Source organism: Cyanistes caeruleus, chromosome 11, assembly GCF_971803275.1.
Source record: "Cyanistes caeruleus chromosome 11, bCyaCae1.hap1.1, whole genome shotgun sequence".
Lineage (NCBI taxonomy): Eukaryota > Metazoa > Chordata > Aves > Passeriformes > Paridae > Cyanistes > Cyanistes caeruleus.
Window position 1 is genome coordinate 20,774,005 of NC_141711.1, and position 24,677 is coordinate 20,798,681.

At 48.3% G+C, this 24,677-nt stretch overlaps 1 protein-coding gene across 4 annotated transcripts; it reads left to right on the top strand.

The window, feature by feature from the left end:
* The first annotated feature begins 378 nt into the window (after nt 1-378).
* Nucleotides 379-23,041, top strand: LOC111942730 (TOG array regulator of axonemal microtubules protein 2-like). 4 transcript variants are annotated; one of them, XM_086846393.1, is made up of 12 exons: nt 462-1,093; nt 2,774-2,862; nt 4,625-4,786; nt 6,909-7,041; nt 9,219-9,325; nt 10,051-10,239; nt 11,811-11,963; nt 13,143-13,259; nt 14,221-16,460; nt 17,638-19,008; nt 21,189-21,638; nt 22,806-23,041. In XM_086846393.1, exons 10-11 carry the CDS (start codon nt 18,936-18,938, stop codon nt 21,422-21,424), a joined length of 309 nt encoding a protein of 102 aa, XP_086702519.1. In that variant the 5' UTR covers nt 462-1,093; nt 2,774-2,862; nt 4,625-4,786; nt 6,909-7,041; nt 9,219-9,325; nt 10,051-10,239; nt 11,811-11,963; nt 13,143-13,259; nt 14,221-16,460; nt 17,638-18,935; the 3' UTR covers nt 21,425-21,638; nt 22,806-23,041. The 4 variants fall into 4 exon arrangements, with proteins under 4 accessions (XP_086702515.1, XP_086702519.1, XP_086702516.1 ...); XM_086846389.1 differs by lacking the exons at nt 17,638-19,008; nt 21,189-21,638; nt 22,806-23,041 and having other exon boundaries at nt 379-1,093; nt 14,221-14,820; XM_086846390.1 differs by lacking the exons at nt 462-1,093; nt 2,774-2,862; nt 4,625-4,786; ... (1 more) ...; nt 21,189-21,638; nt 22,806-23,041 and adding an exon at nt 6,653-6,832 and having other exon boundaries at nt 14,221-14,820.
* The last annotated feature ends 1,636 nt before the right edge of the window (nt 23,042-24,677 follow it).

The window sequence follows — 24,677 nt, forward strand, 5'->3', positions numbered from 1 at the left end:
TCTACAATAGACTTTCAAAAGAAGCTGTTTGAGGGAAAAATGAACAAAACACTCACCGTTTTCTCTTCCAGGCATAGCAGATTCCAAAGCAGAACAACATGAAGATAAGTTCCAAACAAAGCAGGCCTGCTATTATCCCTAGCCAACAGAGTGTTCCCTGACAGAAAGCCCTTTCAATGCCCTGGGAATCAGGAACATGAGTTGTGGTGCCGGCTCCATCTACGGAAGCAATGGGCAGTGTGAGCCCGTGCTGTGCTCTGCTGCTGAGCTGGCAGCATGCTGGATACGGCCAGGACGTTCTCTGTTTGCCCCAGAGCTGGGGCCTGCAGGCACCTTGCTGCCCCTTGGCACAGGCTGTGCCACCCAACAGAGCCCAGAAGGCCGGGAGCAGAGCCCAGGGACAGCGCAGCCGCTTGGGCAGTGGCTCCTTCCAGGGACTCAGGCCAAAGCCATCCCTGAGCAGCCAGAGCCACCCCTGACCCTCCCTGCTCTGTGATAGCTCCCCCAGCCCAAGGGGACAGAGCCAGGCCCTGTCAGGAGCCAGTGCAGGCTCTGCCCAGTTGGGAGCCAGGGCTGGCTGTGGCCCTGGGCTCTCAGCAGGGCTCCCTCTCCCCGCTCCTGTGCCTTGGGCCTCTGGGCGCTCAGGGCCAGCTCCGGGAGCAGCTGCAGAGGGAGTGATGTTGGTGCATGAGTCCCATTTCCCAGGGGCTGGGAATGAGCTCCGGAGGCCTCGGAGCTGAGGCACCTCCAGCTTTGGCTGCCGCCGCACTGTGCAAGGGCCGGCCCTGGGGGTAGAGCTGCTGGCACACAGCCCCGCCGAGGGCTGAGCCCAGCACAGCAATTACCTCCTGTGTCTGGGCCTGTGCCTGGCATCGCCTTCTTTCATGCAGCAGAGTCTGGCACAGAATCTCTGCTTCCTTCAGGAATGGTTTCCTGCTGCACAGGCTCTCGTTTCATTCCTGGAGAATGGAAGAGGGAGAGCTGGATCAGATGGGGCTGTTCCTCATTGTGGAGGTGCCATCTTCAGGAGGCAATATTTGTGAAAGGCGTGGATAAGGATCAGCAAACATGCAGGATTTCAGGATTGTCCCAGGTTGGTCCCTTCTCCAAACAGTCCCAAGACCTGATCTAGCTGGAGACTGAGAAATTGCAGGGGATCTCAGGGTGTGCATGGCCTGTGCTGCAGTTTGGGCTCCCTGTCAGCTGATGCCAAATGCCTTCCTGCAGAGGCTGGGGAGAGGCTGCAGCCAGGCCAGGCTGGGAGACAGCCCTGCAGGCCCTGAAAGCATCAGCGGGGCCCAGGAGCCCCGGCAGAGGCAGCAGAGCAGCGCTGCCCCCAGGGTCACTGCCAGGGAGGACAAGGTGAAGGCTGAGCACGGCTCAACCTCACGCAGAGCTAAGGTGGGATCTGGGCTGCTCTCTGGCAGGAGGAAGGGTCTTGTGCCAGCCCAGAGAGCCTGTGCTCATCCCCAGGGAACAGTTCTGCCCTGCATGTGCCCCCTGCAATGAGCTGTGCTGCTGCCAGTGCCCTGTGTAGCTGTAGGGCTGCGCAGCTGTGGGGCAGGGACAGGAGCAGGAGGCTGCATGTGCAGCTGAGCCATGGCTGCAAAGCCCAGGGCTCTGGGCTCCCTGCTGTCCCAGGCCAGCCCAGAGGCCAGGGGGTTCCTGTGGTAGCTCTGTGCAAGTGGGACAGGGTTTTCCCCCTGGCTCACTTCAAGTGGCTGCTGGCAGGAGCATGTTTCCCTGTGCAGCTATTTAGAAGTTTGCGGGAAGTCTGTCCCATGAAATATGGAGCTCCAGATGTTTTAGGTTTGCATTGTGGCCTCTGTTACATTTTGTGTGTCCATTTTGCAGACATGAATGACTGCAGTGGTCCAAAGGAGGTTACCCTGGCGTCAGAAGTTTCCCTGCCAACTTCCCAGATGCTCTTACCTTCCAAGGCCTTGCCTTCCATCTAGAATTGCCTTTTTCCCTCAAAGGATTTATCTAACTGTCCTTTATTTTTAAGCTGACCATTCTGCAGGGGTAAAAAATCCTGATTTAAAACACTGGCTATTTTCTGCTTTGCTGCCACTTGATTTTAGCCTCTGTGAAGTTGTTGTATAGAATGAGTAGTTCTCTGAATTTTTACAGCTCTGTTGGATAGTATTTCAGAATGAGCTGCATTATTCTACTTGCATTAAGAAAATCAGCTTTTAGTCAGTCTGTCCCAAAAGTGGCCCAATCTCATACAGTTTTGAATGAAAATCCTTGGGGAAGGCAAATTATCTAGTGTCAAGAACAGAGTTCATGTTTAGGTACCACTCCTGCACTCCTAAGCTTTTCTTTCAATCTCCTCTAAAATACTCCAGCAAAGAGAAGAAAGTGTTGATTTAAATGCCCACAGGTATTAGAACCAGGGATTTCTTTTAGAAACCCGAAGGAAGATGTTTACTAAAATCAGCATAAGGGCAGATAAGAATCTCTGCCAAGAGCAATCTCCATCTCTGCCCTTCTCTTTCAAACACCGAGGCTCTCCAGCATCCAGGGGCTGAGGCCTTCATCATGCAGCAGGTTTCAGTCTGCTGGCCAACAGAGTAATGTCCTGTCTGCTGCCAGTAGCACATCCACTGGGAGAGGGTCTAGGCATATGTACCTTGCTGCTCTCTTACACAATCTCTGTGTCTTATGAGAGCTCTGCAGTCTGGAACCTGTCTTGCCTGTTGCCCACATGACGTTTTTGAGGGCTTGAAGTCTGCCAGAGGTTTACACGAACCTTTGCTTCCATTACCAGGCCTCCCACTGAGCCAAGCCAAGGAGAAGGATTATCCCAGCAGAACTGGTCTTAGGAGTGACAAAGACCTGAGGGATGGCTTTGGAAAGGTAAGGGATAAAGACATAGATGAGCAGACTTCCTTCAGGGTCCTTCAGAGTCCTTCAGAATCCCTCAGAGCTGAGTCCTTCAGAAGCCAGGAAGTGAGAAACAGCTGCCATTCCAGGCCATGAGTGTTAAGCAAGAGCAGTTACCCCTCCTTGCTGCGTATTGCACGTGGTTTTTATTCTGCTGCCATGGCCTGTAGGAACTGAACTGCCTGCTCACTGGGCATGTGAGCTCTTCATCTGTCTTGGAGCACTCTGATGACTTTTGTGCTTCAAGCAGGGCTTCCTGTCATAGGTTGCAGTTGGAGCAGTGTAAGGTTGTGGCCCTAAAGTCTTCCACCTCCCTGTGTGTAATTGCCAAGGTGAGGACAGGAGACATGCTTGTGAAACTATTGGAATGAATATGGAGCTGCATTAAAGGCTGTGGCACTCTATGGACCCTGTGCTCCTGATGAGATGTTGTGTCTGGTTTGGGTGTCTCTGCTTACATCTGTGATGTATTTCCACTGCAACTAGACCTAGTTGCAATGCATTGTGCAAGTTGGCTCAAAAGAACTTAGAGTGGAAGGCTGAGGAGCTTATTGAGGAAGAAGTGAAGAAAAGGACACAAAGGAAAACATCCTTGCAGCTGCCTGCACAGACAGTTGACAGTGGGAATGCAGAAGAAGCAAGTAGGTGGTGGCTACACTTGTAGTCTTTTTTGACCACTTGCTTGCCCTTTGCATGGTGCTGCAATCAGACAGGGGGGCTGCTCTGATTGCATCTGAGTGGAAGCTTGAAGAGGAGTTCTTTCTTCTCCCCCAAGAAATATACAGAAGCCCATAGCCTCACTGAGTCAAAAACAGAATATCAGTTTCCCACCTTCACCTCCAAAGCCTTTCAGAGTAGAAAATTTTGTCTTGCAAAGTTGACTGAGGCTTCAGACTCTCTCCTGGAGAGCAGCCTCCAGGGAAGGGGAGTCCAAAAGAATGCTCTTCAGCCATGGTGGAACCGAGAAGAAACAAAATTCAACTGCTTCTAATGGAAACACCAGAGATCCTCCTCCTGCCACAGCCTGCAGAGGAGCTGGCACTGTAGAGCTGTGCTGAAGCCCCAAGCCAGTGCTTCTGTTGTAGCCCCAGGAGCCAGCAGTGTTCCTGACTGAATCCTGGCTGAGGGGCTCTGACTGCAGTGCTGTGTGCGCTGCCCCCAGGGTGGCAGCAGGGACCTTAGGAGGCATCACTCAGCCCCAGGGCATCATGCAAGGCTATCTGCACTTTCATTTGGTAACTTCCCCAGCCAGCCTCTGAAACAGGAAAACAAAAGCAAAGCAATACCGTGTTTTCCCTGTTTATTAGGGGAAGCATCACTGCAATTTGGTTTTAAACTAGAAGAGGGTAGATTCAGATTAGATACTAGGGGGAATGTTTTTATAATGAAGGGGATGAAGCACTGGAAGGGTTTGCTCAGAGAAGCTGTTGTTGATCCAACCTTGAAAGTGTTCAAAGCCAATTTACATGGGGCTCTGAGGAATCTCATCTAGATGAAGATGTCCCTGCTGACAGGGGTTGGACTAGATGGTGCTTAAAGGTGCCTTCCAACTCAAACTCTTCTAGGATTCTGGGATTCTGGGATCACTGTCCCATGTTAGTGCGCCAGTGTTATACTTGAAGTTCTTTGGGATAACAAAGAGATGTTACCCAACTCCAGCAAGTTTTCTGGCCCTTTCCATCCTCACCCTGTGCAGCAGCCTTCACTTACAAGCTCCTCTTTGGTCTCCCCACAGGCTTTAGCCGACTGCCTATCAATGGCACAGCTTCCAGTGTGCAGAGAAAACACCCTGGTAGTGCCTTGAAGAAGAAGGTCTTGAGGAAGCAGGACAATGTGCCCGTACTGCCCAATATGCCCATCATCCATGGAGATGGCAGCTTCCCACAAAATTCCTCAGGTAAGCCTGCTCTGAGGCAGCTTCTTCCCACACAGGTTTTTCCTGCCCCAAGAAGCCCAAACTGCCACCTGCCTCACCCAGCAGGGTCCATAGCCTGTCCTGAGAATGAACAGCAAATGTACTTCTGAGTCACTCCAGCTCTGCAGTAGTGGAGCAGCTGGTTCTTAGAGATCCATTGGAAAGTGGAGCTGAATAAAGTAGTGGTGAAGGCCTAAGCTCTGGCTTTTGCCCCACCTGATAGTCCAAACTACAGCACTGGTGCCAGGAGGCAGCTGTAACTGCAGGGATGTGGTGTGGGGCAGTGTGCCAGGGTGTGCTCACTGGGCACCCACGAGTACCACCACGATCAGTTGTCCACTCACCATCTCGGCCCTCTGCCCGTGCTGCTGTCCGGCTCTGCAGCCAGCTTTCTGCTATCCCAGCAAGGGCTGTCTCTGCATGGCAGTCAGCCCTTGGTGCAGTCGTGCTGCTGCTCCCAGAAGTGCCCAGTGGCTCCTCACTGCTGCCATCCCACGGCCTGCAATGCCAAGAGGGAACAAGCAGTGCCTCCTGTGTCCCCCCAGCCAAGTACAGTGGCCGTATGTAGCAGGTGACAGCCAGGAGGGGCTGCCTGGTGCTCCCAGGCTGTTTGCTGCCTGCAGTAAATACCCAGCAGATAGTCCCCAGTGGCTCTTGTCTCTCCCTTGTGGGTAGAGTGCCTGTGCTATCATTCCAAGTAGGGAGAAATGAAAAAGAAAGGAGCTAGGATTGATACTTGGAATGCTCCTTTCTAGAGGTGCTACTTCCATGTTCAGAATTGACCAGAACTAGCGTGACGTGGCTCTCCATTGGTAGTGAACCTAGATGTGTATGTCTACACACTTCTGCAGTGACATCACTGATGTCAGTGTCTGGGGTACATCAGTGACATCCACATTAGCTCCTGGCTGAATATTTTAGATGTTATGGTATACTTTGTGAGAACAGGCAAGGTAGCACAGAAACCCTGGAGAGTCTAGAGCAGTTCATCTGGGTTCTGTGCAATGTTTATACTCCGTCATTGTAGACAGCTCAGATGTTTTCATCCACACATTAGTAAATGATCTTTTGAGTGCACAACATGAAATTTTGGATGGACAGTGCTTTCGATGACAATTTGGTTTCATAAGAAATGCTTTTATCATCTGATTTTTCTCATACCATGTACATTTTTTTCCTTACAAAAAAATTCAGTTCAGGAAAAGCCTGGACACCTGATTATCAAGAACATGTGTCTGGCAACCATTTGCAGCTGTACTTGCATATTTTTATCAGAGTTTGCATTTGGAAGGCTATTTTATCAACTGTCTAGACTGGAAATTGCATTTTTCCACAAGTGAAGGCTTAGGCACTGCTGAGTTCACAAACATGAACATTTGATGACAAACAAATTTCACCTCAGCATCTTTGAAATACATCCAGTGTGTACTTCTGCAAGAGCAAAGATTCATGATGCTTGGAAAGAGCAAAATCCATAAAGTACTCCCTGGCCAACAGTAAGCTACAATGTATGTGCAGTCAGCTGCCTGCTGTCTAGAAGATTTGAAGGCAATGGAAAGAGAGGCGCTGTCAGGAGTGAAGGGTCAGGTATCGCTGCTCCCTGGTCGCTGCTGCGTGGGGATTCAGCTGGGCCCAGCAGGGCTGGGTTGTTCAGCCTTGGCTTGGGGCTGTGGCAAGGCAGCTGCAGGTGTTTCCTCAGGGAGCTGCAGAGTGCCTCTGTCCTCGGGGCTGGGGGAAATCAGGGTGCTGAGACAAGAGAGGCAGCTGAGGGGTTCCCTCCTGGGGTAGCAAGTGCTGCTGGTGGGCGCTGTCTGGCAGGCAGTGGGAGCTCGGCGGCCTCAGGAAGCTGCCGCTGCCTGTGGTAGCTGTGGCACTTAGGAGCTGGCGCTGTGTGGGCAGCTGTCAGCTTTAGCCTGGAGCTGTGCCCAGCTGGGGGGGCTGGGAGAAAGCAAGCAGCCCAAGGAGCCAGGCAGCAGGGAAGTGTCTGAGCCAGTGCCACTTTGTCCCACATGGAAGCCTGGCTGGGAGGTGGGGCTGCAGGCCGCTCCATGGCGGGGTGCCTTGCCCGGGGCTGCAGCGCTCATGGCTGACCCTGTCCTTACAGAGACCTGGCAGACGGCCACTGGTGCCAAGCGTCGAGAGGAGCCGCTGCGTGGGAACAGGCAGAAGGACACAGCCTCTTGTGACCCACAGCAGGCCTTGCTCAAGGCACTCTCCTTGCTGGGCAGCGATGACTGGTAAGAAAGGCCCCGTTCACTCTGTCTCCCTCTTAGCGTTAAGGTAGCTCAGAAGTGGATCTTGCTAGTGCCTCTGAGCCCCAAGAGCCCAGAGGGCCAAGGAGCACCAGTGAAACCACTGCAGAGCAGTGGGAGGATAAAGATCTGACAGCAGCCTTTCCTTGGCCTTGGTCTGCAGCAGTGCTCCAGCTGCAGCAGGTCCCTGCTCTTTGCTGGCTTTGCCTGCTGCTTCATGGAGCTGCAAAGGAAATCTTGAGGGAAGAGAGAAAGCTGTGGGACAAGATGATTTGCTGGCTGAAGGCAGAAGCAGGACGGCAGCACTTTTGAGTGTAGAGATTTGGGTGCCTTGGGGCACTGGCCCAGTGGGATTGAGTAAGGTTTCTTCTCTCTGGTCCCACTGCTGACAGCGATGGCAGCTGACAGGGTCTCCCTGGCACCTCCTGCATGTGAATGCCACAGGCAGCTCCAGGGAGTTCCTCTTTCTGAGAAATGGCCTGACTTGTGCTTTCAAGTCCCTCAGCCTGTCATTACTGCAGAAGGGCTCATGGCAGAAGAGAAGGAAAAAGAAATATAATCCTCTAGGAATCTTGCACTTTTGGAATTCAACTTTTTCCTTCAACTTTTTCCTTCTCACTGCATCATATGGGCCTGAGATGCCTGGTCAAAACTCACATCGTGTCCCAAAATTTGACACAGGCAGAAGGAGGCCCAGAGCTGCTAACCTGACAAATGTTAGTTGGTATTGTTAGCGTTCAGGAACACAGAATCATGGAATGATTATATGAAGGTGCTTTATTGAAGAGCTCTGGGTGTCAGGAGTACTCATACCCAAATCTGACCCGCCTTGGTTTCGAGCTGAACATGTTTTTATACTCTGTCATTATATAACTTACATATTAATTATTAAACTTATATTGTTCTATTGTATCCATTGTTTTTACTCAAGCAGGAATTTCTCGTGATCCCCTCAAAACCCCCTCACATTGTTTCTCATGTTCTTTAGACAATAATTATATCTAATCACATCTAACAATTGTATCATTCATCATATACTGATTACACAGGTGCAGTTTCACATGATCTTTAGCAAGCACAAGGCCGACCATTCCCAGGACCTACTTTTCCCAGGGCTTGCCAAGCCTAAATTTCTTTCTAAGTCCCCAAATTTTCTATGATTTTAAAACCTTTTACTATCAGTATTGATTGTCTTTTTGATGTCTGTGTTAGCATCCACTCACTGGTGAATGCTTCATTCACATGGGGATAAGGACTCCATTCACATTGGGATAAACATGAAAAATCTGCTACAATGCATCTCCTTGTGCAGTCGCCTTTGCTTTGCCCTTTCTCTTCTGATTTCTCTTCCCCATTTCTCTTTGGTGCCCTGTGAGGTGCAGAGAGCATCTGCAGGTGTGGGGGTGTCTGGGTGACACTCAGGGGTGCCCGTGGGATCGATCACCAGCCCTGTGCTGCATCCCTGATGCCTCACCAACCTTCCTGGAGCTGAGGGCCTGCACAAAGCAGGTGCTGAGAGATGGAGTTGTTGTTTGCACCTTTTAAATAACACATTGCTGTTGTGGGGGTTGTTTTAGGTAGGGGGTTTTGCCAGAGTTTCAAGTGTTCTTGCCCAGGTGTGGAGTCTTCTGGGACATGCTGCTGCTTTTTTCTGGGCAATGTGGAGGAGGAGTGGAGTGGGTGACAGACAGGCGTAGATTGCAGAGTGGAAAGTCAGCTCCAGAGTGCCAGTGCAGTCTCTTACTGCTGAACTGCCTGCTGGGGCTGGTAAAGAAGGAAAATGCCCCAGGAACAGCCCGATGGGACTGTGTCTCAGGGACAGGTACAGGGAGGTGACAGGAAACAGCAACTTGGTCTGGTCTCACAGCTTCTAGGAGGCAGTGACAGAGGAACTTCATGGGCCAGAGGTTTCAGAAAGGCTGTCTTGTAAAACGGCCACAAATGAAGACTCTGAGAAAAACCCTCTATTTGCCTCGTCGATTTGTGTATGCTTTTGACAGCCACAGCATCCTGTGGCAACAAGTTGCACAATTTGCTTAAGTGCTCCTTGAAAAGCACCTCCCACTGAGGTGCCCCTGAGCTGCCAGCCTGGTCATTTCAGAGGGTGCTGCCTAGTTCTTGGGTGGAGAGAAAAACCAATCTTTTTGGTACTTGCCTTTCAGGGAGCTGAAGGAGAAGGCACTCTCCAGCATCAAACAGCTGGAGAACTTCCCATTCAGAAGTCGTGCTTTGCAGACTTTGTGAAATTTACCTGGCAGTTACCAGCGAGGTGAGAACATTCTTCTGAATTGTCCCCTGTACTTCATACATGGTGTGTAGAGTAGATATGTGCATGTTCATGTCCATGTGTGCTCAGGGATTGCCTCCAGTTCTGTTTTTAGACCTTATATTTCTAGTGTCTGTCAGCTAGGATGTGTGTGTGCATGTAGCTGTATTTCCTGGTAGGTTGGGTGTCTGACACTCATCTTTGAGTGAGGTGTCATTGTAGTGCAAGGTGCAAATGCACAAACTGAGACACTAATTATGTTATTTACCAGAGTCCTAACCTCTGCCTGAGCTGTAATTCAACACTGCCAATTAGTCTGTAGACTTGAGCCTGTGCTTTCCGTTTCTTGGCTGAGTGCTTTAACTTCTGGTGTTGCTTTTTTGAACAGGAGCACATGATTCTTTTGTCTTTATGACTTGTGCCTTATGGTTTGCTAGCAGCCCTTGTTTAATTTGTTTGTTTCCAAACAAAAGGACCTAAAATCAAAGGGGTGGGCATTACAGAGGAGTTAAGTTAAATTGTTTGTTTTTAGGCCTGCTGTCAGCAGGTCTGAGGCCCGAAATTGGTGCCACACTAAGTGCCTTTCTGTGCTTGAGCTCTCCTGCTCTTATTGTGCTTTTTGTTCCCCTGGACAAATTGGGATATGTTGCCATTTCCTGAGACTTTTGTCTAAGGCCACTGATTTTCTTTTCAAGGTGATTCTTATGTTTCTCTCATCACTTCCCCAGGTGAGCAACCTCTGCTCCAAGGTGTCCTACACTGCAATCGTCACTCTTGGAGAGCTCTTTGCAACCTTGAAGAAGGACATGGACTCCGAGGTGGATGAGGTTGCTCAGGTCCTGCTCCCGATGGTTTGGAATTCCCCAGAGTTTGTTGAGAAAGCAGCCAATCAGACCCTGGGGATCATGGTTGAGAACGTGAGTCCTGCACAAGCACTGGCTGCTCTCATGGACAGGGGAGACAAGTAGTTTCTTCTTCTTTTAGTGATCTTCTTCACCTTCTTGTGTGTGGGTGGGGAAAGGGATGAGAGACAGAATGGGAATGGTGGGAGGGAAGGCTCCTGCACCCTGCATCTTCTGTGAACTCAGTGACTTTGTTCTCCCACCAACCTCACTTCTTTCCTCTTGTCACCTATTTCTGCCCTCCTGCAGCCTATTAGTTCACAGAATCATAGAGCTGTAGAATGTGGGGAGTTGGAAGGGGCCCATCAGGACCGTCGAGTTCAGCTCCTGGCCTTGCACAGAGCACCCCAAGGATCACACCAAGTGCCTGAGATTGTTGTTAAAATGCTTCTTCAACTCTGTCAGGCTTGGTGCTGTGAGCACTGCCCTGGGGAGCCTGTTTCAGTGCCCAACCACCCTCTGGGTGAAAAACCTTTTCCTGATATCCAACCTAAACCTCCCCCGACTCAGCTTCCTGCTGCTTCCTGGAGTTCTGCCAGCCTGTCAGAGCTTCCCAGAACTGGTGAATGGTGGGGAAGGGAAAGTGCCTGCAAAGGCTAAGGATAGAGCCTTGGGCTTTTGTGGGGAGAGGGACAGTTGCAGTTGCAGCTGTGAGCGCTCTTTGATATTTCACAGTGCCAAGCACAGAGGCCTGGGGAAAAACCACACATCCTCATTATGCCATTAGCTTGAGAAAGAAGGAGGGGACTTGCTGGGGTGAGGAGCACATGGGGGAGAATGTGCTGGATGGGGCACAGCCTGCACAGCAGGTGCAGCTCCTGCCAAAAGGAGTCTTGTAGTACTGTCCTGGCCTTAGAGCTCTACTTTCTATTCAAACTGATGTTTCATGTTAGCCTTGAGATGATGAATCACTCTACTGGCACCTTCACAGGCTGACTGCCATGGGACAGCTGAAGCAAATGCTGCCTTCAGTGTTGGTGCTGGGCCTGATAGTTCCCAAGAGACACTCTCTAGAACAGGACAGCCTGGCTAAACTGCCTGCCACCCCTTCCTCAGCTTTGGAATAGGGTAAAACATTCAGATGTATCCCATGCCAAGCCTCCCAGAAGGAACAGGCAGCATTGCTGGATATTCTGCAACGTCAAGCCCCACAGCAGGTTTTTCCCTGCATTTGTTTTTTATCAAAGGTCTGCAGATTTTGGGATAAATGGGTGGAAAGAGCCTCAATCCTGCTGCAGCTCTGTGTAGTGAGTGTCCTCTGATAAGTCAGCATGAGTTGTCATTAATTTCTAAAGAATTTTTATGTAATCTATTTCTTTAATCTTTCTCAGAGCAGATTTTGGGAAAGAAATTGAATATCAGATAATGCAGGGAGACCAAAATTCCTCCCTCTTCCTTTCAGGCAGTCCTTCTGTTCAATGCTAACTTTGTGTTTATCTGAGGACAAAACCTCCTACAGGTGTCTAAAGTTGCAGGAGAACCCAGGCCTCCTTTGCCCAGCAACAACAGGGAGCATTCTCTGGCCAAGGCCTGTGCTGCTGTGCCTCCTTCTCCCTGTGTCCCAGTGTTTGCTCTCTTCTTCCCAGGAGCCGCTACGTCCAGGTGCGGAAGTGTGCGGCCAAACTCCTCCTGTCCTTGATGGGGAAAATTGGAGTCACGAAGCTCGCAGACACACCCAGGGCTGAGAGCCTGGCACAGGTGGCAGGGAAACTTGCTCAGGACTGTCACAAGGACACAAGGTAATGATCTTCATTTCACCTCCTAAAACAGGAAATCTGTTTGGTGTCTGGCATTAAAAGGGAAATCCAGAAAAGTGTAGGAACTACAGGAAATAATACTTTACCTCTCCGTGTGGCTAAGGGTCATAGAATCATGGAATACGCTGAATTGGAAGGGAATCATCAGGGTCATCGAGTCCAGCTCCTGGCCAAGTGCAGGACACCCCAAGAGACACTCCATGTACCCAAGAGCATTGTCCAAACGCTTCTTGAGCTCTGTCAGCCTTGTTGTTGTGACCAGTGCTCTGTGTTCCCTGGGGAAATGACTGTACTGGGTAACCTGAGCATGTCCAGCAAGAAGGAGCATTGCCAACTTCCTGTGACTTGAAGGACTCTTGACTGTGATCAAAAGAGCTCAGATTAGCCAGACTAACAGTTTTGTTTGGCCTTAGGTGCACAACCCAATGCCAAAGTGGTGGCTAATGTTCATCACTGAAGGATCCCAAACATCAATTTCTCATTAACTTAGGACTTTCCTAGAAATATTTCAGGGACCTTTAGCCAAAGTATTCAGTCTTTCTAAACCTCTCTTGCAGATTTCTATAATGCTGCTATCTGTGGCTGAATGACCTCCAAATTGCTTCTTGAAGACCACTGCGGTTTCCTAGTGGCAAAATCAACCCAAACCACCAAAATCCCCTTACTTTGATAATTATATTCATTTACGTTGATGATTAGATTCCCATTAATAACTGCCAATAACACAGGAACAACTAGCTGCCCCTGTCCATACATATGGTATAGAAGAATCAATAGGAAGCATGAGGTGTTTTGTCCTGGCTTCCCTGCCAGTCAAAGGAAGGCAAATTATTGTGCAATGGCAGCAAGACACTGCTAATGGTTTCTGACAACAAAGCAGATGTGTTTTGCTTGTTCCCTGGGATCCATTGATCCAAGAGCCACACACACAGTTTCAGAATGAAATGGTATTTTCTGTTGCCTCATATTCTCCTCTTGCCTCTTGTGTTCAGCTGACAGCACTGTGCAGCGACAAGTGGAGGTAAATGTCTCTCTTTGCTGAGTAGGTAATGCCTTCTTATGCAAGGATTGCACCTGATGAGTTTGAGGTATCAGCCTCTTCTGTTAACACTCTTCCTATGTTTGTTCACTTTTCTTTCTTCTCCTTCCTTTGTTCCTTAGGCACTATGGACAGGAGATGGTGAAGATGTTGCTAAATCATCAAAAATTTAAAAGGCTTTTGGAGCAATCTGTTTCTACCATGACCTGGAAGATATTCTGTCAAGAATTAAGAAGAAAGTAAGTGTTTGGCAGGAGAAATGTCTCCTTTGTGCAAGGATTGCCACTACTAATATGAGTTCAAACGTACCTAATCAGTCTTTATCTCATTCTTCTTCTTCTGAATCACTTTGCTTCTGGGAATGAGCTGTTAATCCTCAGCCTGTTCATCTGCAGACTACAAAGGAACTGATATTCTTAGGGAAGAAGTGGGGTTTTGAATATTTTGAATATCACAAAGGGGAAAAGGGAAGAGGAGAAAATGGGGTTTCATTTCAGCGTAACCCCTCACCATGCTCTCCAGACTCTGCCCCCAGTAAAGGAATTAAGTGAGAATTGTGCTTCTGAAGATAACAGAATCTTTGGAAAAGACATTGGACATAGTAGTGCCATGAAAATTTCCAAATATACAAAAGATGTACAGTCAATCCCAATTACAACAATTACTGTCTGTCTGCTGGGAATACTGCCCTGCTCTCGAGCCCTGTGGAGCTAGAGGAAGCTTAGTGAATTCAGCAGAGTCCAGTGGAAAACCATAGGCTTGTTTGTGGGTTTTTGTTTTTATTCTTCTTATCTACATTATAGAAGGGAGTGTGACTTTGTGGAGGAACAGGGAGAGCAGGTGTTGAATCAAATCAACTTCCAACACAATGGGCCAGCCCCCAGGGAATCTAAATTTTTCTGCCGCTTCCTTTAAGAACACTCATTGCCTACCAGTTTGCATTATTCCCATTCCTGCTCAAGACTAATGAAATTGGGATTTTAGAGTGCTGCTCAGTATGGCAGCACCCATAACCTGCCTTGGGCTATTGAGAACAAAGAGTTGGCATCACTGAATCTCTGGTCCATTTCCTTCTGTAAGCCAGGAAATGTCTCCCTAAGCCTTGGTAGCCGTGATCCTGAGGTTCTAACCTTTGTTTTAAACAGGGACTTTCCTACTGTATATTCTAAAGAGTCATGGGCTTTCTTTATGTCTTTGTAGGAGATGGAAAACCAGAAGAGTGAAGGCCCATCTAGCTAGCTAGATGACTACTAGCCAGGCCTCTACAGCTGATGTTTTCAGGAGCATCCAAATAATCGGGAACATCAGGAACTCAAGGATGGTTTTGCTCTCCATTTTCTATAACAGGACATAAAAGACTAGCTCTGATTTTTGGAGGGTGGCGGGGGGGGTGGTGTTATTTTCTTTTTTCCTTTTCTCTCCCATCTCCCTCCTCTTTAAAACAAACCAAACAATTATAAGCAAGGTTATTCTGTGTATTGGGGACACATGACCCGGCACCAGCAGCAGCACAGAGGTACATTTTGGTGTAAACTGGCAATTTGGGCTAGGCAACGAGGGCAAGAAGGGGAAGAGGGAGGGAGTTAAGAAGACTTGTGAACTGTCACAGTGTCAGGTATGACATTGGCAGTCGTCTCTCGTCGTGGCCCTGGTAGCAGGACGGTTTGGCCTCTGTCTGGTTGTTGGTCTGGTGGCAGGTCGGTTCGGTGGACTCCGACAACGTCTCCATTTCCAGGCTGCAGTGGACTGCTGTTTTTCAGGACCTGTGTGGGTCTCAGGAGACTTTGAAAGTTCTGAGTCAAGATGCCAGTGAAGAAGAGCAGCGATTCCTCAAAGAAGCCCCAGGCCACATTGCCTTCTAGTAAACAGTACTGAGCACTTTTGTTAGATGGGACAAAGCACATGACAAGCTTTACATGTGTCTTCCTCAGGAAATTCTTTCTGCTGGAGATGACCTGTGCTGGATTGTTTCCATCCCCTACAAATGCCCTATGATAAAAATTGGCTACTTCTGCATTACACTGAACACAGCTTCTCTGGAGAGGTTTCCACAGAAATTGGGTGACAAAAAGACACCCATTGGTTGTGGCTCAGACGATCCAGTGCACTGGCAAGGGCAGTGTTGTGGAGGCGTGGAGAGGGCTGTGTCTCTGCTGCCTGACTCGGGACAAGTAAATTCAATCAGGGCTGTTCTTTTTCATCAGAGAGGAGTCTTTTTCAGATTGGTGTTTTGATGAGAAGTCCCAGTCAAGAAGCAAGATGCCATTCCCCAAAAAAGCAGCTCCCATGCAAGTTATTTGGCCTGGCTGATTCATGGCTTTCTTACTCTCAAACAGTACCAAGTTTGAGTAGTAAGTATCAAGGCAATTCCTAAGCAACATTGGTCAACAGGTGTCTCAATGTGGATTTATGATATTCCTGTCCTTCACACTGTTTGCTTGATGGACAGCATGTTTGGTTTATTTCCCCCTGTGCTGCAGTCCAAATTTAAGACAGGAATTTGGTCCTTGCTGTCCTTTCTGGCAGGGGCAGAGCTACTTGTACCTGTACTCCTCTGATAACAGAGAGTTATTTAGCTCTGTCATGCTCAGTGGTGGCAGAAGAGTGACCACATGCCTCAGTAGCATAGCTAGGATCTTGGAATGCTCATGGAAGAGACAGGTTGATCCAGGAGAATTGTTCCCTGTGGGTTTGTTAAGTTGTGGATCTAGTCTCTGGGGAAGCAAACATCATGTTAGCATAGTGCTGGGATGTCTGTTTTGACTATTCTGATTTTATCTCTGTTACTGATTTCCTGGATCCTTCAGATATGCCCCTGTTCATCTGTTCAGATGCATCTGAGCTACTGTTACAGATTGTCATGCCTGGTGTAGAGACACTTCTCCAGAGTGATGAGTTTCCTTATTATAAGACACACATGTCCCCTATGAGGAGGCATTTAAACTTGGAAGTAATGTCCCTCTGTCCCCACAAAGCAGTGAGACCTGTGTGCCTGGAAGCCATCTGAAGGTAGATCAGATACATCTCATCCTTGGTTTACCTGAGTGAGCACTGGTGAGAGTGTTACTCACAGATTGTCTCCTGTAATAATTGTCATGAGGTCCATGTTGTTTTTCAGAGCCTCATGATTTTCCAGCTTGAAATCACATCATTAGGGAAGCTCCTCGAGATGTTTTGCTCACAATTAACTGAAGGTATTATCAACACCAAGTTCTAATATGGTTTTATTTCCCAGGGTGAAGTCTACCTCTGAGGAACACCTCCTACACCGTGCAAAAGCCCAGGTCACGTTACCTCCACCTGTGGAAGAAACGGAGCCGCTCCAGAAGCTTTACAATCTCCTGGAAGCCAAGGGGTTTCAGACACAGCTGGAATGAGTGGCATTCCTTCTCGAGCTGTGCAAAACCAGCCCCCAGCTCATCTCCACTAACATTGTCCAAGTATGTAGGGTATCTTCATTGTTCCTTTCCTTTAGCTCCTTTCCCAAGCCTGGAGCAGTGAAGTTCATTCTGTGTGTCTTGGCACTACATCCTGGCAGTTTGGGACAGGCTGGTCCCTCTTACACAGACAAATTTCATTTGGGTCCAGGCTTCAGAACAAGTTCTTTCAGTCCAGCTGTATTTGTCAGGCAGGGGCCTATTGATGCTGTTCATCAGATGATGACAGAGTTTGCTGCTGCTGTAGCTCCTGCTGTCTCCTACTCCCAGCTGGGTTAAGTGAAGGGAATACCAGCGCTGAAAGCATGGCAATTATTCTCTCGATAAAAAATGGTTGATCATGAGGAAGAGAAGTATCAGGCTGGGTTGGTTTAAACCCATATTTTTTGAAAGGTTACTTCAGTAAAGACCACCTTGTCTTGCACAGGCACAGCTCCGGGTTACTCATATCCATCTTTGTCCCTATTCCTCTTGGTAGAGATGGTGCTCACCCTCCCTATGGGGGGCCTATTTTACTCTCTGGAAAGGGAGGAAAATGACTAAGAACAGATCTGTGCCTTCACCTCCCAGAAGCTGCATTTCCCTTTCTCCAGAAAATGGTGCCTGATAATGTGGTTGTCAAGGGACTGAACCTGCTCTAATGAGAGCTGTAGAGCACATTAAATTTCAGAAACCTTCCTGTTAGTTAGACAAATGGTGTGGATCCTGGAAGAGGTGATCAGAGCCCTGCACTTCTCCAGACCCAGAGACAGACAAAAGAAAACTTAGATCTCCTCCAGCCATAGTTTTGGCAAAATCAAAACTGCCCTCAGTACTTGAGGCAAGTGCATAGAAAAATGGGCACATTAAATATCTGGTTCCATACTTCTAAAGCAAAGGTCATCTTTTTGAATTAATAAATGGAATTGATTTAATGATTTACAGGTGGAGAGAAACACCACAGGAATTATTCTTTCCCCACTCAAACCTCTTCAAAATAGATGAAAATCTTTCAACCAGCATGAGGTTGTGCAACCACTCCAGTGAGTGGCCCCCAGGAAAACAGTGACATTGTGCAAGCAAGTGCTGACCTGTCCAAAAGGATCAGATTCATCTTTTACGTTGCTGAGTGCGCTTGTCCACATCCCCTCTTCAAACAAGGACATTGTAATCCAGCTGTCATGTTGTTTGTTCTCTCCAGATTTTTGATTATTTTGTCCTGAGAATATCTGACAGCCACGAGAAGGTGAAGCAGAAGGTGCTGGACGTGCTGTCAGAAATCACAGGCATCCTGGAAGATGCCTTGAGCCCGGTGATCATCCATTTGGTTGAAGGAGTTACAAAGAACCTGAACTCAAAGGATCCTGGGGTTCATGCTGCAGCTGTGAAAGCACCGGAAGAATCCATTTCTCATTTAGACAAGGCTGAGCCCTGACATGGACTCTCCTCAGCTGTGTCTCTGCCTCTGCCACACAAGAGATCACTGAGAGCCCTGATAGCTCTTGTTGTCTGTGGAACACTGCAGCTGACATCCACCAGAAGCTGTGGAGCTGCAGTCCCTACACACCAGTCCCCCAACAGGCTTGAATGTGCATCAGCATTTCCCAAAGGTCCCAGGAGCCCTTGGCTCTGTGCTGCTTGTCTGAAGAGGAAGCCCTGGACTACAGCTTTGCTAGAATTCAGAGCCAAGGGGGTTTTGGAGTTTGCTTGGGCCCCATTTGACTCCCCAAATGAATAGCTTGGCTGTTGGCATGAAGGGACACAGGCCCATCAGAGCTTCTGCAGAGCAGCCTCCTGGAAGGCTCTACATTATAGGCATTAGCTGCCCATTTCCCACCTTTCTTCTTTGGCTTCTTTTTTCAAAGGAGAACTTTTGATTCACCAAGTTCATTTCCTTATAACAAACAGGTAGAAATCCAGCTGTCAATGATGCCTTGTTCCACATGTTGTTTTGCATGGGGCAAGATGGCTGTAGCAAATAGCTACCTAGGCAAGGGCTGCTGCAAATTTCTTTGCCACACAGATTGATGTCAGCTCTGAAAATGCCGCACTGGGGAATGTGCCTGAGCAATGAAGTGTTAAAAAGGCAGGTCTTCCAGGGGAGTTTCCACTTTCTCCACCTCAGCTGTTCTGTGAGCACATGAACTGCCTGACTCAGTGCCTTTCTGTGTTCCAAGTTTGCTCTGGGATGCAAACCCTTTTCACTGCTTACATGTGATTGAACTCTTGAGGTCCCTGGTGTGAAATGTTTAATGTAGCTCCTGGTACAGCAGACGACTTTGGATCTACAATTGTGCAAGGAGATCTTTTCTTTTGGAATTAAAAACCCTCCCAAGGAAGCTGGAAGGAAAGAAGAAAAGGATTCAAGGATCAGCAGAAATTCACTTGATTTTATAAAATGGGCTTGCCCCTGCCCTTTCCCACCCCACTGTCCTTTCACTTAGGACTTCTGAAGAGTGAGCAGAAACGTGTGTTTCTCTTGTAGATAAAGTATCACTGATGAAAGAGTTTGGCCACCGATGGAGTCAACTGAGTGGCCAAGCTCTGCTGGATGTCACAGAGCGTATCACAGGTATGGCCAACCCTTCTAAGCCAAGAGGTCTTCCAAGGGAGAATGTACAGGGAATGCCTGTGAATAGACAGTAGAGTAGCTCCTCCAAATCAGGAGGTGCTGAGCTTGTCCCTCCTGCCCAACACCCATGGCAGGTGTATTGGGCAGGTTTTCCTGGCTGCTGCTGTGGTGTGCAGCATCTGAGACGGGGGCAGCGCTCGGCCTCGGGGCTGAGCTCTCACTGGGGCATGTCAGAACCCACCTCCAGGAAAGGGAAGGGCTAAAAATACCCTAGCTGGCTCCTCTCTTGGAAGTTCAGGGACATCTGTGATCCTTGAGGGAAAGTGGTGGCAAATGCTGTTTCAGGGGATCAGTTTGTTTTGTCCTCACTGAATCCTTATTTTGGTCTTGGAAGGTTTTGAGGCTGAACCCTGCAGGGCCTGGGGCTCCACAGCTTAGGTCAAAGCTCAACACACATATTAGAGGCACAGATTTAGTGCAAGGGTAGCATTTGTTGGCAGAGAGGCAGAAGCAGAGTGCTGAGGCTCCCTGCCTGTGCTGTCCAAGTGGCATTGAGCTGAGCATTTCAGGGAGTGCAAACAGTGTCTTCCTCTGTCAACGCTGTCCAAAATGCTGCAAATGCAGCTGCTAATTGATTCCTCAGAGGAGCTTGCTATGGCAGCAACAGCCAAGGAATGGAAATGTGATCGTCTCAATATATAGTAGAGAAGATGATTTATGGCCTTGCTATGGCCTTGCTGGGGCTAAATCCACCACTAATTCTGCCAGCACCTTTAAATGCAAGGTTTAATACACTTTGTGTCTCCATTATGAATCTCAAAAGGGCATGTTCAGCGATTGGGAATGTCAAAGGCCTATTAAAGAACAGTTGAATAAAGTAGATCTCCAGGAATAGGGAGTTTAATTTTGCAGTTATTTTGATCTCTTTTTCAAAAGAAGGAATTAAACATAAATTAGGACTACTTTAGAAAGAGCAGATGCACTCTCTGAGATTTAGTAGGAGCACACAGCTCTTTCTCTTCTCGACTTCCATACTGACCAGCATCTTTAATTGCATTTAAACTCAAATGAACTCCCGTTTTTAAATGGATACCATAACGCTTTTCCCACTTAGAAGCATTGGTTTTGGGTACTTCCAGGAGCTGTTGAAATGTTGATGACTGCTGGTGGATTAACAGCATTGAGAAAATGCAGTCTTTTCCACCACAGAATAATAAATGGCTCCTACATAACATTTTACCTGTTCAGAAAATGAGAATGGTCTCCAGACCATTTCAGCTTTTGATGTCTCAGCCAAATCTGCTGTGCAAGGAGCCTGTTGGTAGTCAATTTTTGTCTGTGTTTGATGTAGTTCAGTTCAGAAAACAAGCGGAGAGGATGCTTCTGACACAATGTGAGAAAACACTCATGTTTTGGTTAAATTGCAGTCCCCTGGGTAACAGTTTTCTCTCTCTTTCCTCCTTTCTGTCTGCATTGTAAGGAAAAATGCCATTAACATTGGGAGGGGAAATGCCATTGAAATGTGGAGATGCTCAGATGCCATGGCAATGGGGTGTGGGTCATTATCTAAGACACCCTGAGGTTTGGAGCAGCTGTTTGTTGGAAGCCACAAAAGCATTCTGCCAATGACACCAGCAAGTCACTGATGTTTCTAATCCAAGTGTCATCAGTATTTATCTCAAGAGGGCTGGAGTTTTGAAGTGTGGTCTAACAGGCCCCTTTACTGTGTGCCACTGAGCAAAGGGAAGAGCCAGATTAGACTTTTGGCACTTGACATCAAGGGTCACAAAAATGGAATCATCCTTTTTATTGAAATTCCCTCAATTGCCTCTCTATGGTGCACGTCTGGATTTTCAGTGTGGGTTTAGACAACTTCTTAATGGAAATAAAAGGCAATTTGACATTTCAGGCACTGTCCCTGCAGAAACAGGTCACGAAACGGATTAGTAAAAGTACAAAGTCTGCCAGAGCTACAAGGCCCTGTTTGGAGGAATTAGTTCTGGGGTTTGGTGGTTCTGTTTCTGGGAGGATCAGCTGCTTTGCCTGTTTCTGGCTCATGGGGGTCTGTGTGCTCTTTCTCTGATCTTAGCCAGAGAGGCTTCCACGAGGCAAAACTTGGAGGTAGATCCTTGTTTGCATTAAGGTTGGTGGCTAAGAAGCTTGTGTCTCTCTCCTGGCAGTGCTTGTGGAATGGGTTTATCCCAGGAGCCCTGAAGTCGTCCAGCACTACGCCCTGCCCGTGCTCTGGTCCTTCCTGGGGAACAAGGCGCTGCCTGTGCGAAGTGCCAATGTCCGCACTGTGGTCACCAAGCTTGCCTCTGCCCTCTACGAGGTGATGGGCACCAAGCTGAGGAAGTGTGCTGCCAGCCAGCCTCCACATGTGCGGGAAAACCTCTCCAGCATCTTGGGCTGGTGAAGGCCTGATGCTCTCCAGAAAGCTGAGGAAGAGCTGAGTTGGACACCTCCGGATGTGACTTTTTTGCTGTTTCAAAAGCGATGAAACACTGAGGAAGGGTTTGCATCCGCTCCCACTCTCTCCACTGCCCTTCCTAGTCAAGGCATGGGGGGCCTGAAGCAACTTCTGATTGAAGACAAGATGAAGGCTGAGCAGGGCTCAGCCTCACACACAGGTGAGGGATGGGGTCTTGTGCCAGCCCAGAGAGCCTATGCTCATCCCCAGGGAACAGTTCTGCCCTGCATGTGCCCCCTGCAATGAGCTGTGCTGCTGCCAGTGCCCTGTGTAGCTGTAGGGCTGCTCAGCTGTGGGGCAGGGACAGGAGCAGGAGGCTGCATGTGCAGCTGAGCCATGGCTGCAAAGCCCAGGGCTCTGAGCTCCCTGCTGTCCCAGGCCAGCCCAGAGGCCAGGGTGTTCCTGTGGTAGCTCTGTGCAAGTGGGGCAGATTGTCCCCTGGCCTGTCTCAAAGGGCTGCTGGCAGGAGCATGTTTCCCTGTGCAACTATTTAGAAGTTTGCAGGAAGTCTGTCCCATGAAATATGGAGCTCCAGATGCATTGGGTTTTGTTGGGGGTTAGGTGTCTTTTTTTAGTTCTGGCTTGCCCGTGGAATTTTTACCCATTAGTTGCGGGGACAACCTAACTGTGGGTACTTGGTGGGTGCTTGACAAAAGACAGAGTTTGGCTGGGCCCAGGAGGGATAGGGGGCAGGAAAAAGGAGGGTGGGGACAGTTTGGTGGGCTTTCTTCAGGTTTGGAGAAGAACACTTTGGGCTTGGAGTTATTGCGGTGGGGAGAAGGGAATTTCACCATCACCCAGACGGAGCTGCTGCTGCTTCTCCTTCTTCCCTCTTTGTTGGTGGCCTCGCACCCCCTGTCCTGCGTGTGGCAGTGCCAGCCACCGCCACAGAGCTGCTGATCCACCTCAGCCACCAGCCCAGGATCTCAGCTCATCCCTGCTGTTCCAGCTGACTGTTCCTCAGAGCCCTGCAGGAGCACCGGGACTGCCCGCCCGAGGGGGTTTGTGAAGCAAAGCCTCTCCTCCATCCCTTCCCGTCTCGGCCAAGAAAGCTGCCACGGGGTCCCTGGTTCTGTTTTCTTGCTAATGCTGTAGTTATTGTTGTTTGTTTGCCTTGTTATAAATACTAGTAAAGAACTGTTATTCCTATCCCCAGATCTCTGCCTGAAAACCCCTTGATTTCAAAATCATAATCATTTGGAGAGAGGGGGTCTGCATTTTTTCATTCCAAGGGAGGCTCCTGCCCTCCCTAGCAGACACTTGTCTTCTAAAACCAAGACAGGTTTGCACTGCAGTTTCTGTTACAATTTGTGTTTCCATTTTGTAGACCTGACAGGCTCTACTCTTACCAAGAAGTTTTGTCTGCATACTTCCTATGTGTCCTTACTCACAAAGTCCTGCCTCCCATCCTGAAGAGCTCTCTTTCCACCGAGTCCAGGAAGAAGCTGCTGCCTCTCAAAAGAGTGATTGAAGAATAGGATTTATGTGTTAGGCTTTACTGTTACATGTGTTCATATGTTATGATATTTTGATGTAGGTTTGAATAAATGTGCTTTGATTGTATCTTTCAAATTGTGATGATATTTTAATTTTATATATATATATATATATATGTGTGTGTGTATATATATATATATATATGAGATCCGGGGGGGTTTAATTTTAAATAAATTAAATTTTAAAAAAAACAAGCAGGGAATGTGAGACCAGGACCTGCTAGCCTAGAGGAGATGTGCTGAGGTTATGGGAGTGCAGCTCACTTGATGTCCCAGTGTCTCAGCACATTCTTTCCTCACTGGGCCTCTCTTCTTCCACTTTTGCCATGTTTTCTTTGTGTCATTTGTGCTGCTGTTCGTGACTTGGCATTACAATGGGGCTACCCACTGACATGTTTGGGGGACAATAGACCCAAAAGATCCTGTATAGTCAAAAGTTTTCTACCTACATGTATTCTATGCTCACAAAAGGCCTGAGCAAAGAAACAAAGAGAAGTGTGCCCAAATCCCAAAGCTTTGCTCCTTTGCAACCTCACGCCGATCTGGCTCAGCGGTATCTTCAATCACAATTTCATAGGAGTGGTTGTGTATTTCCCTGGAAAAGATGCACAGCTTTGGAAAAGTCAGCTATATGTACATTTATCCAGGACAGCAGTCCAAGTGTCTTGTTTGCAACTTATTTGCAGAAGGATGAGTGGACTGTGAGCTCAACAGGTGACAAGGGTTCCTCAAATCTATCTGCACTCCAGCCTGGGTGCCATTCAGCCCAGGGGTATGGGATCATTTGTTACCATGGACCAGTGCTTGCCAGCATAATGAATTCCTGCGTAGCTGGAACATGCAATCCTGGGTTCAGCTCCATGTCTTGGTGGGCTGCATGTTCATCGACAATGCTACCTTTCCAGAATTTTTTTTTGCTGCTTCCTTTCGTATTCATTTGAGGTTTTTCACTTCACATTTCAACTTAGGTTGCCTTTGGGAAAACCACTTCTCGGCCCAGTGCAAACTGGAACCTTTTGACAGCAAAGTCCTCATGGTTGCCAGCTTCTGATGTTACAGGAGAAAATGCATGTGAATGTGATAATTAGGTTTTCTGAAGTGGCTGCCTAACTTTGAGTCTAGTCCTGGCCTAGTAAAGCCCAGGCAGGGTGGCATGTTGCAGGGAAAACTAGTCTGTGAGCTTATGGGGTTGCCACCATCAGCAGAGTGAATGTGTCCTTTGGAGATTCCTCTGGAGAGAAAATGAGGGACCCACTCCATGCTGCAGTATTCTCTTAGATCTTTCTAAAATATCTTGGAAAAGGCAGTGGAACTTCACATCTCCTTGCACACCCACTGTTTGAATTGGGGCATTTTTGTCCCTCCTCAAAGCCATTGCTCTTGCACACCACAAACATGAACATCCACAAATGGGAATGATGCATGGTCCCCCTGATGGTGCTTCAGAGTACGGGGAAGTGAAGATCTGGGTAGCTACCAATATGAACACTTAATTAGCATTTCATGCTCCTTCAAGATATCCAGATCTCAGGGCTTTTTGTTTCAAAGCAACCACTGTACTGGCTCTAGGGAAGAACAGTAAATGGGAAACAGCGACTGCCAGCTCTGCATTGCAGGAGTGTGGGGGAAGACCTGAAGTGTCTGTGTCAAAAGGTGAATGGGAAGAGTGTAATTGCCAAAGCCAAAGCTTCATTAGGATAGCA

Bases quoted from the DNA above. Each gene is read 5' to 3' on its own strand.
- LOC111942730 (XM_086846389.1), top strand. From the start codon at position 10,145: ATGAGGTTGCTCAGGTCCTGCTCCCGATGGTTTGGAATTCCCCAGAGT. The intron at 10,240-11,810 runs GTGAGTCCTGCA...TCTTCTTCCCAG, and splicing joins TGGGGATCATGGTTGAGAAC to GAGCCGCTACGTCCAGGTGC. The intron at 11,964-13,142 runs GTAATGATCTTC...TTTGTTCCTTAG, and splicing joins GACTGTCACAAGGACACAAG to GCACTATGGACAGGAGATGG.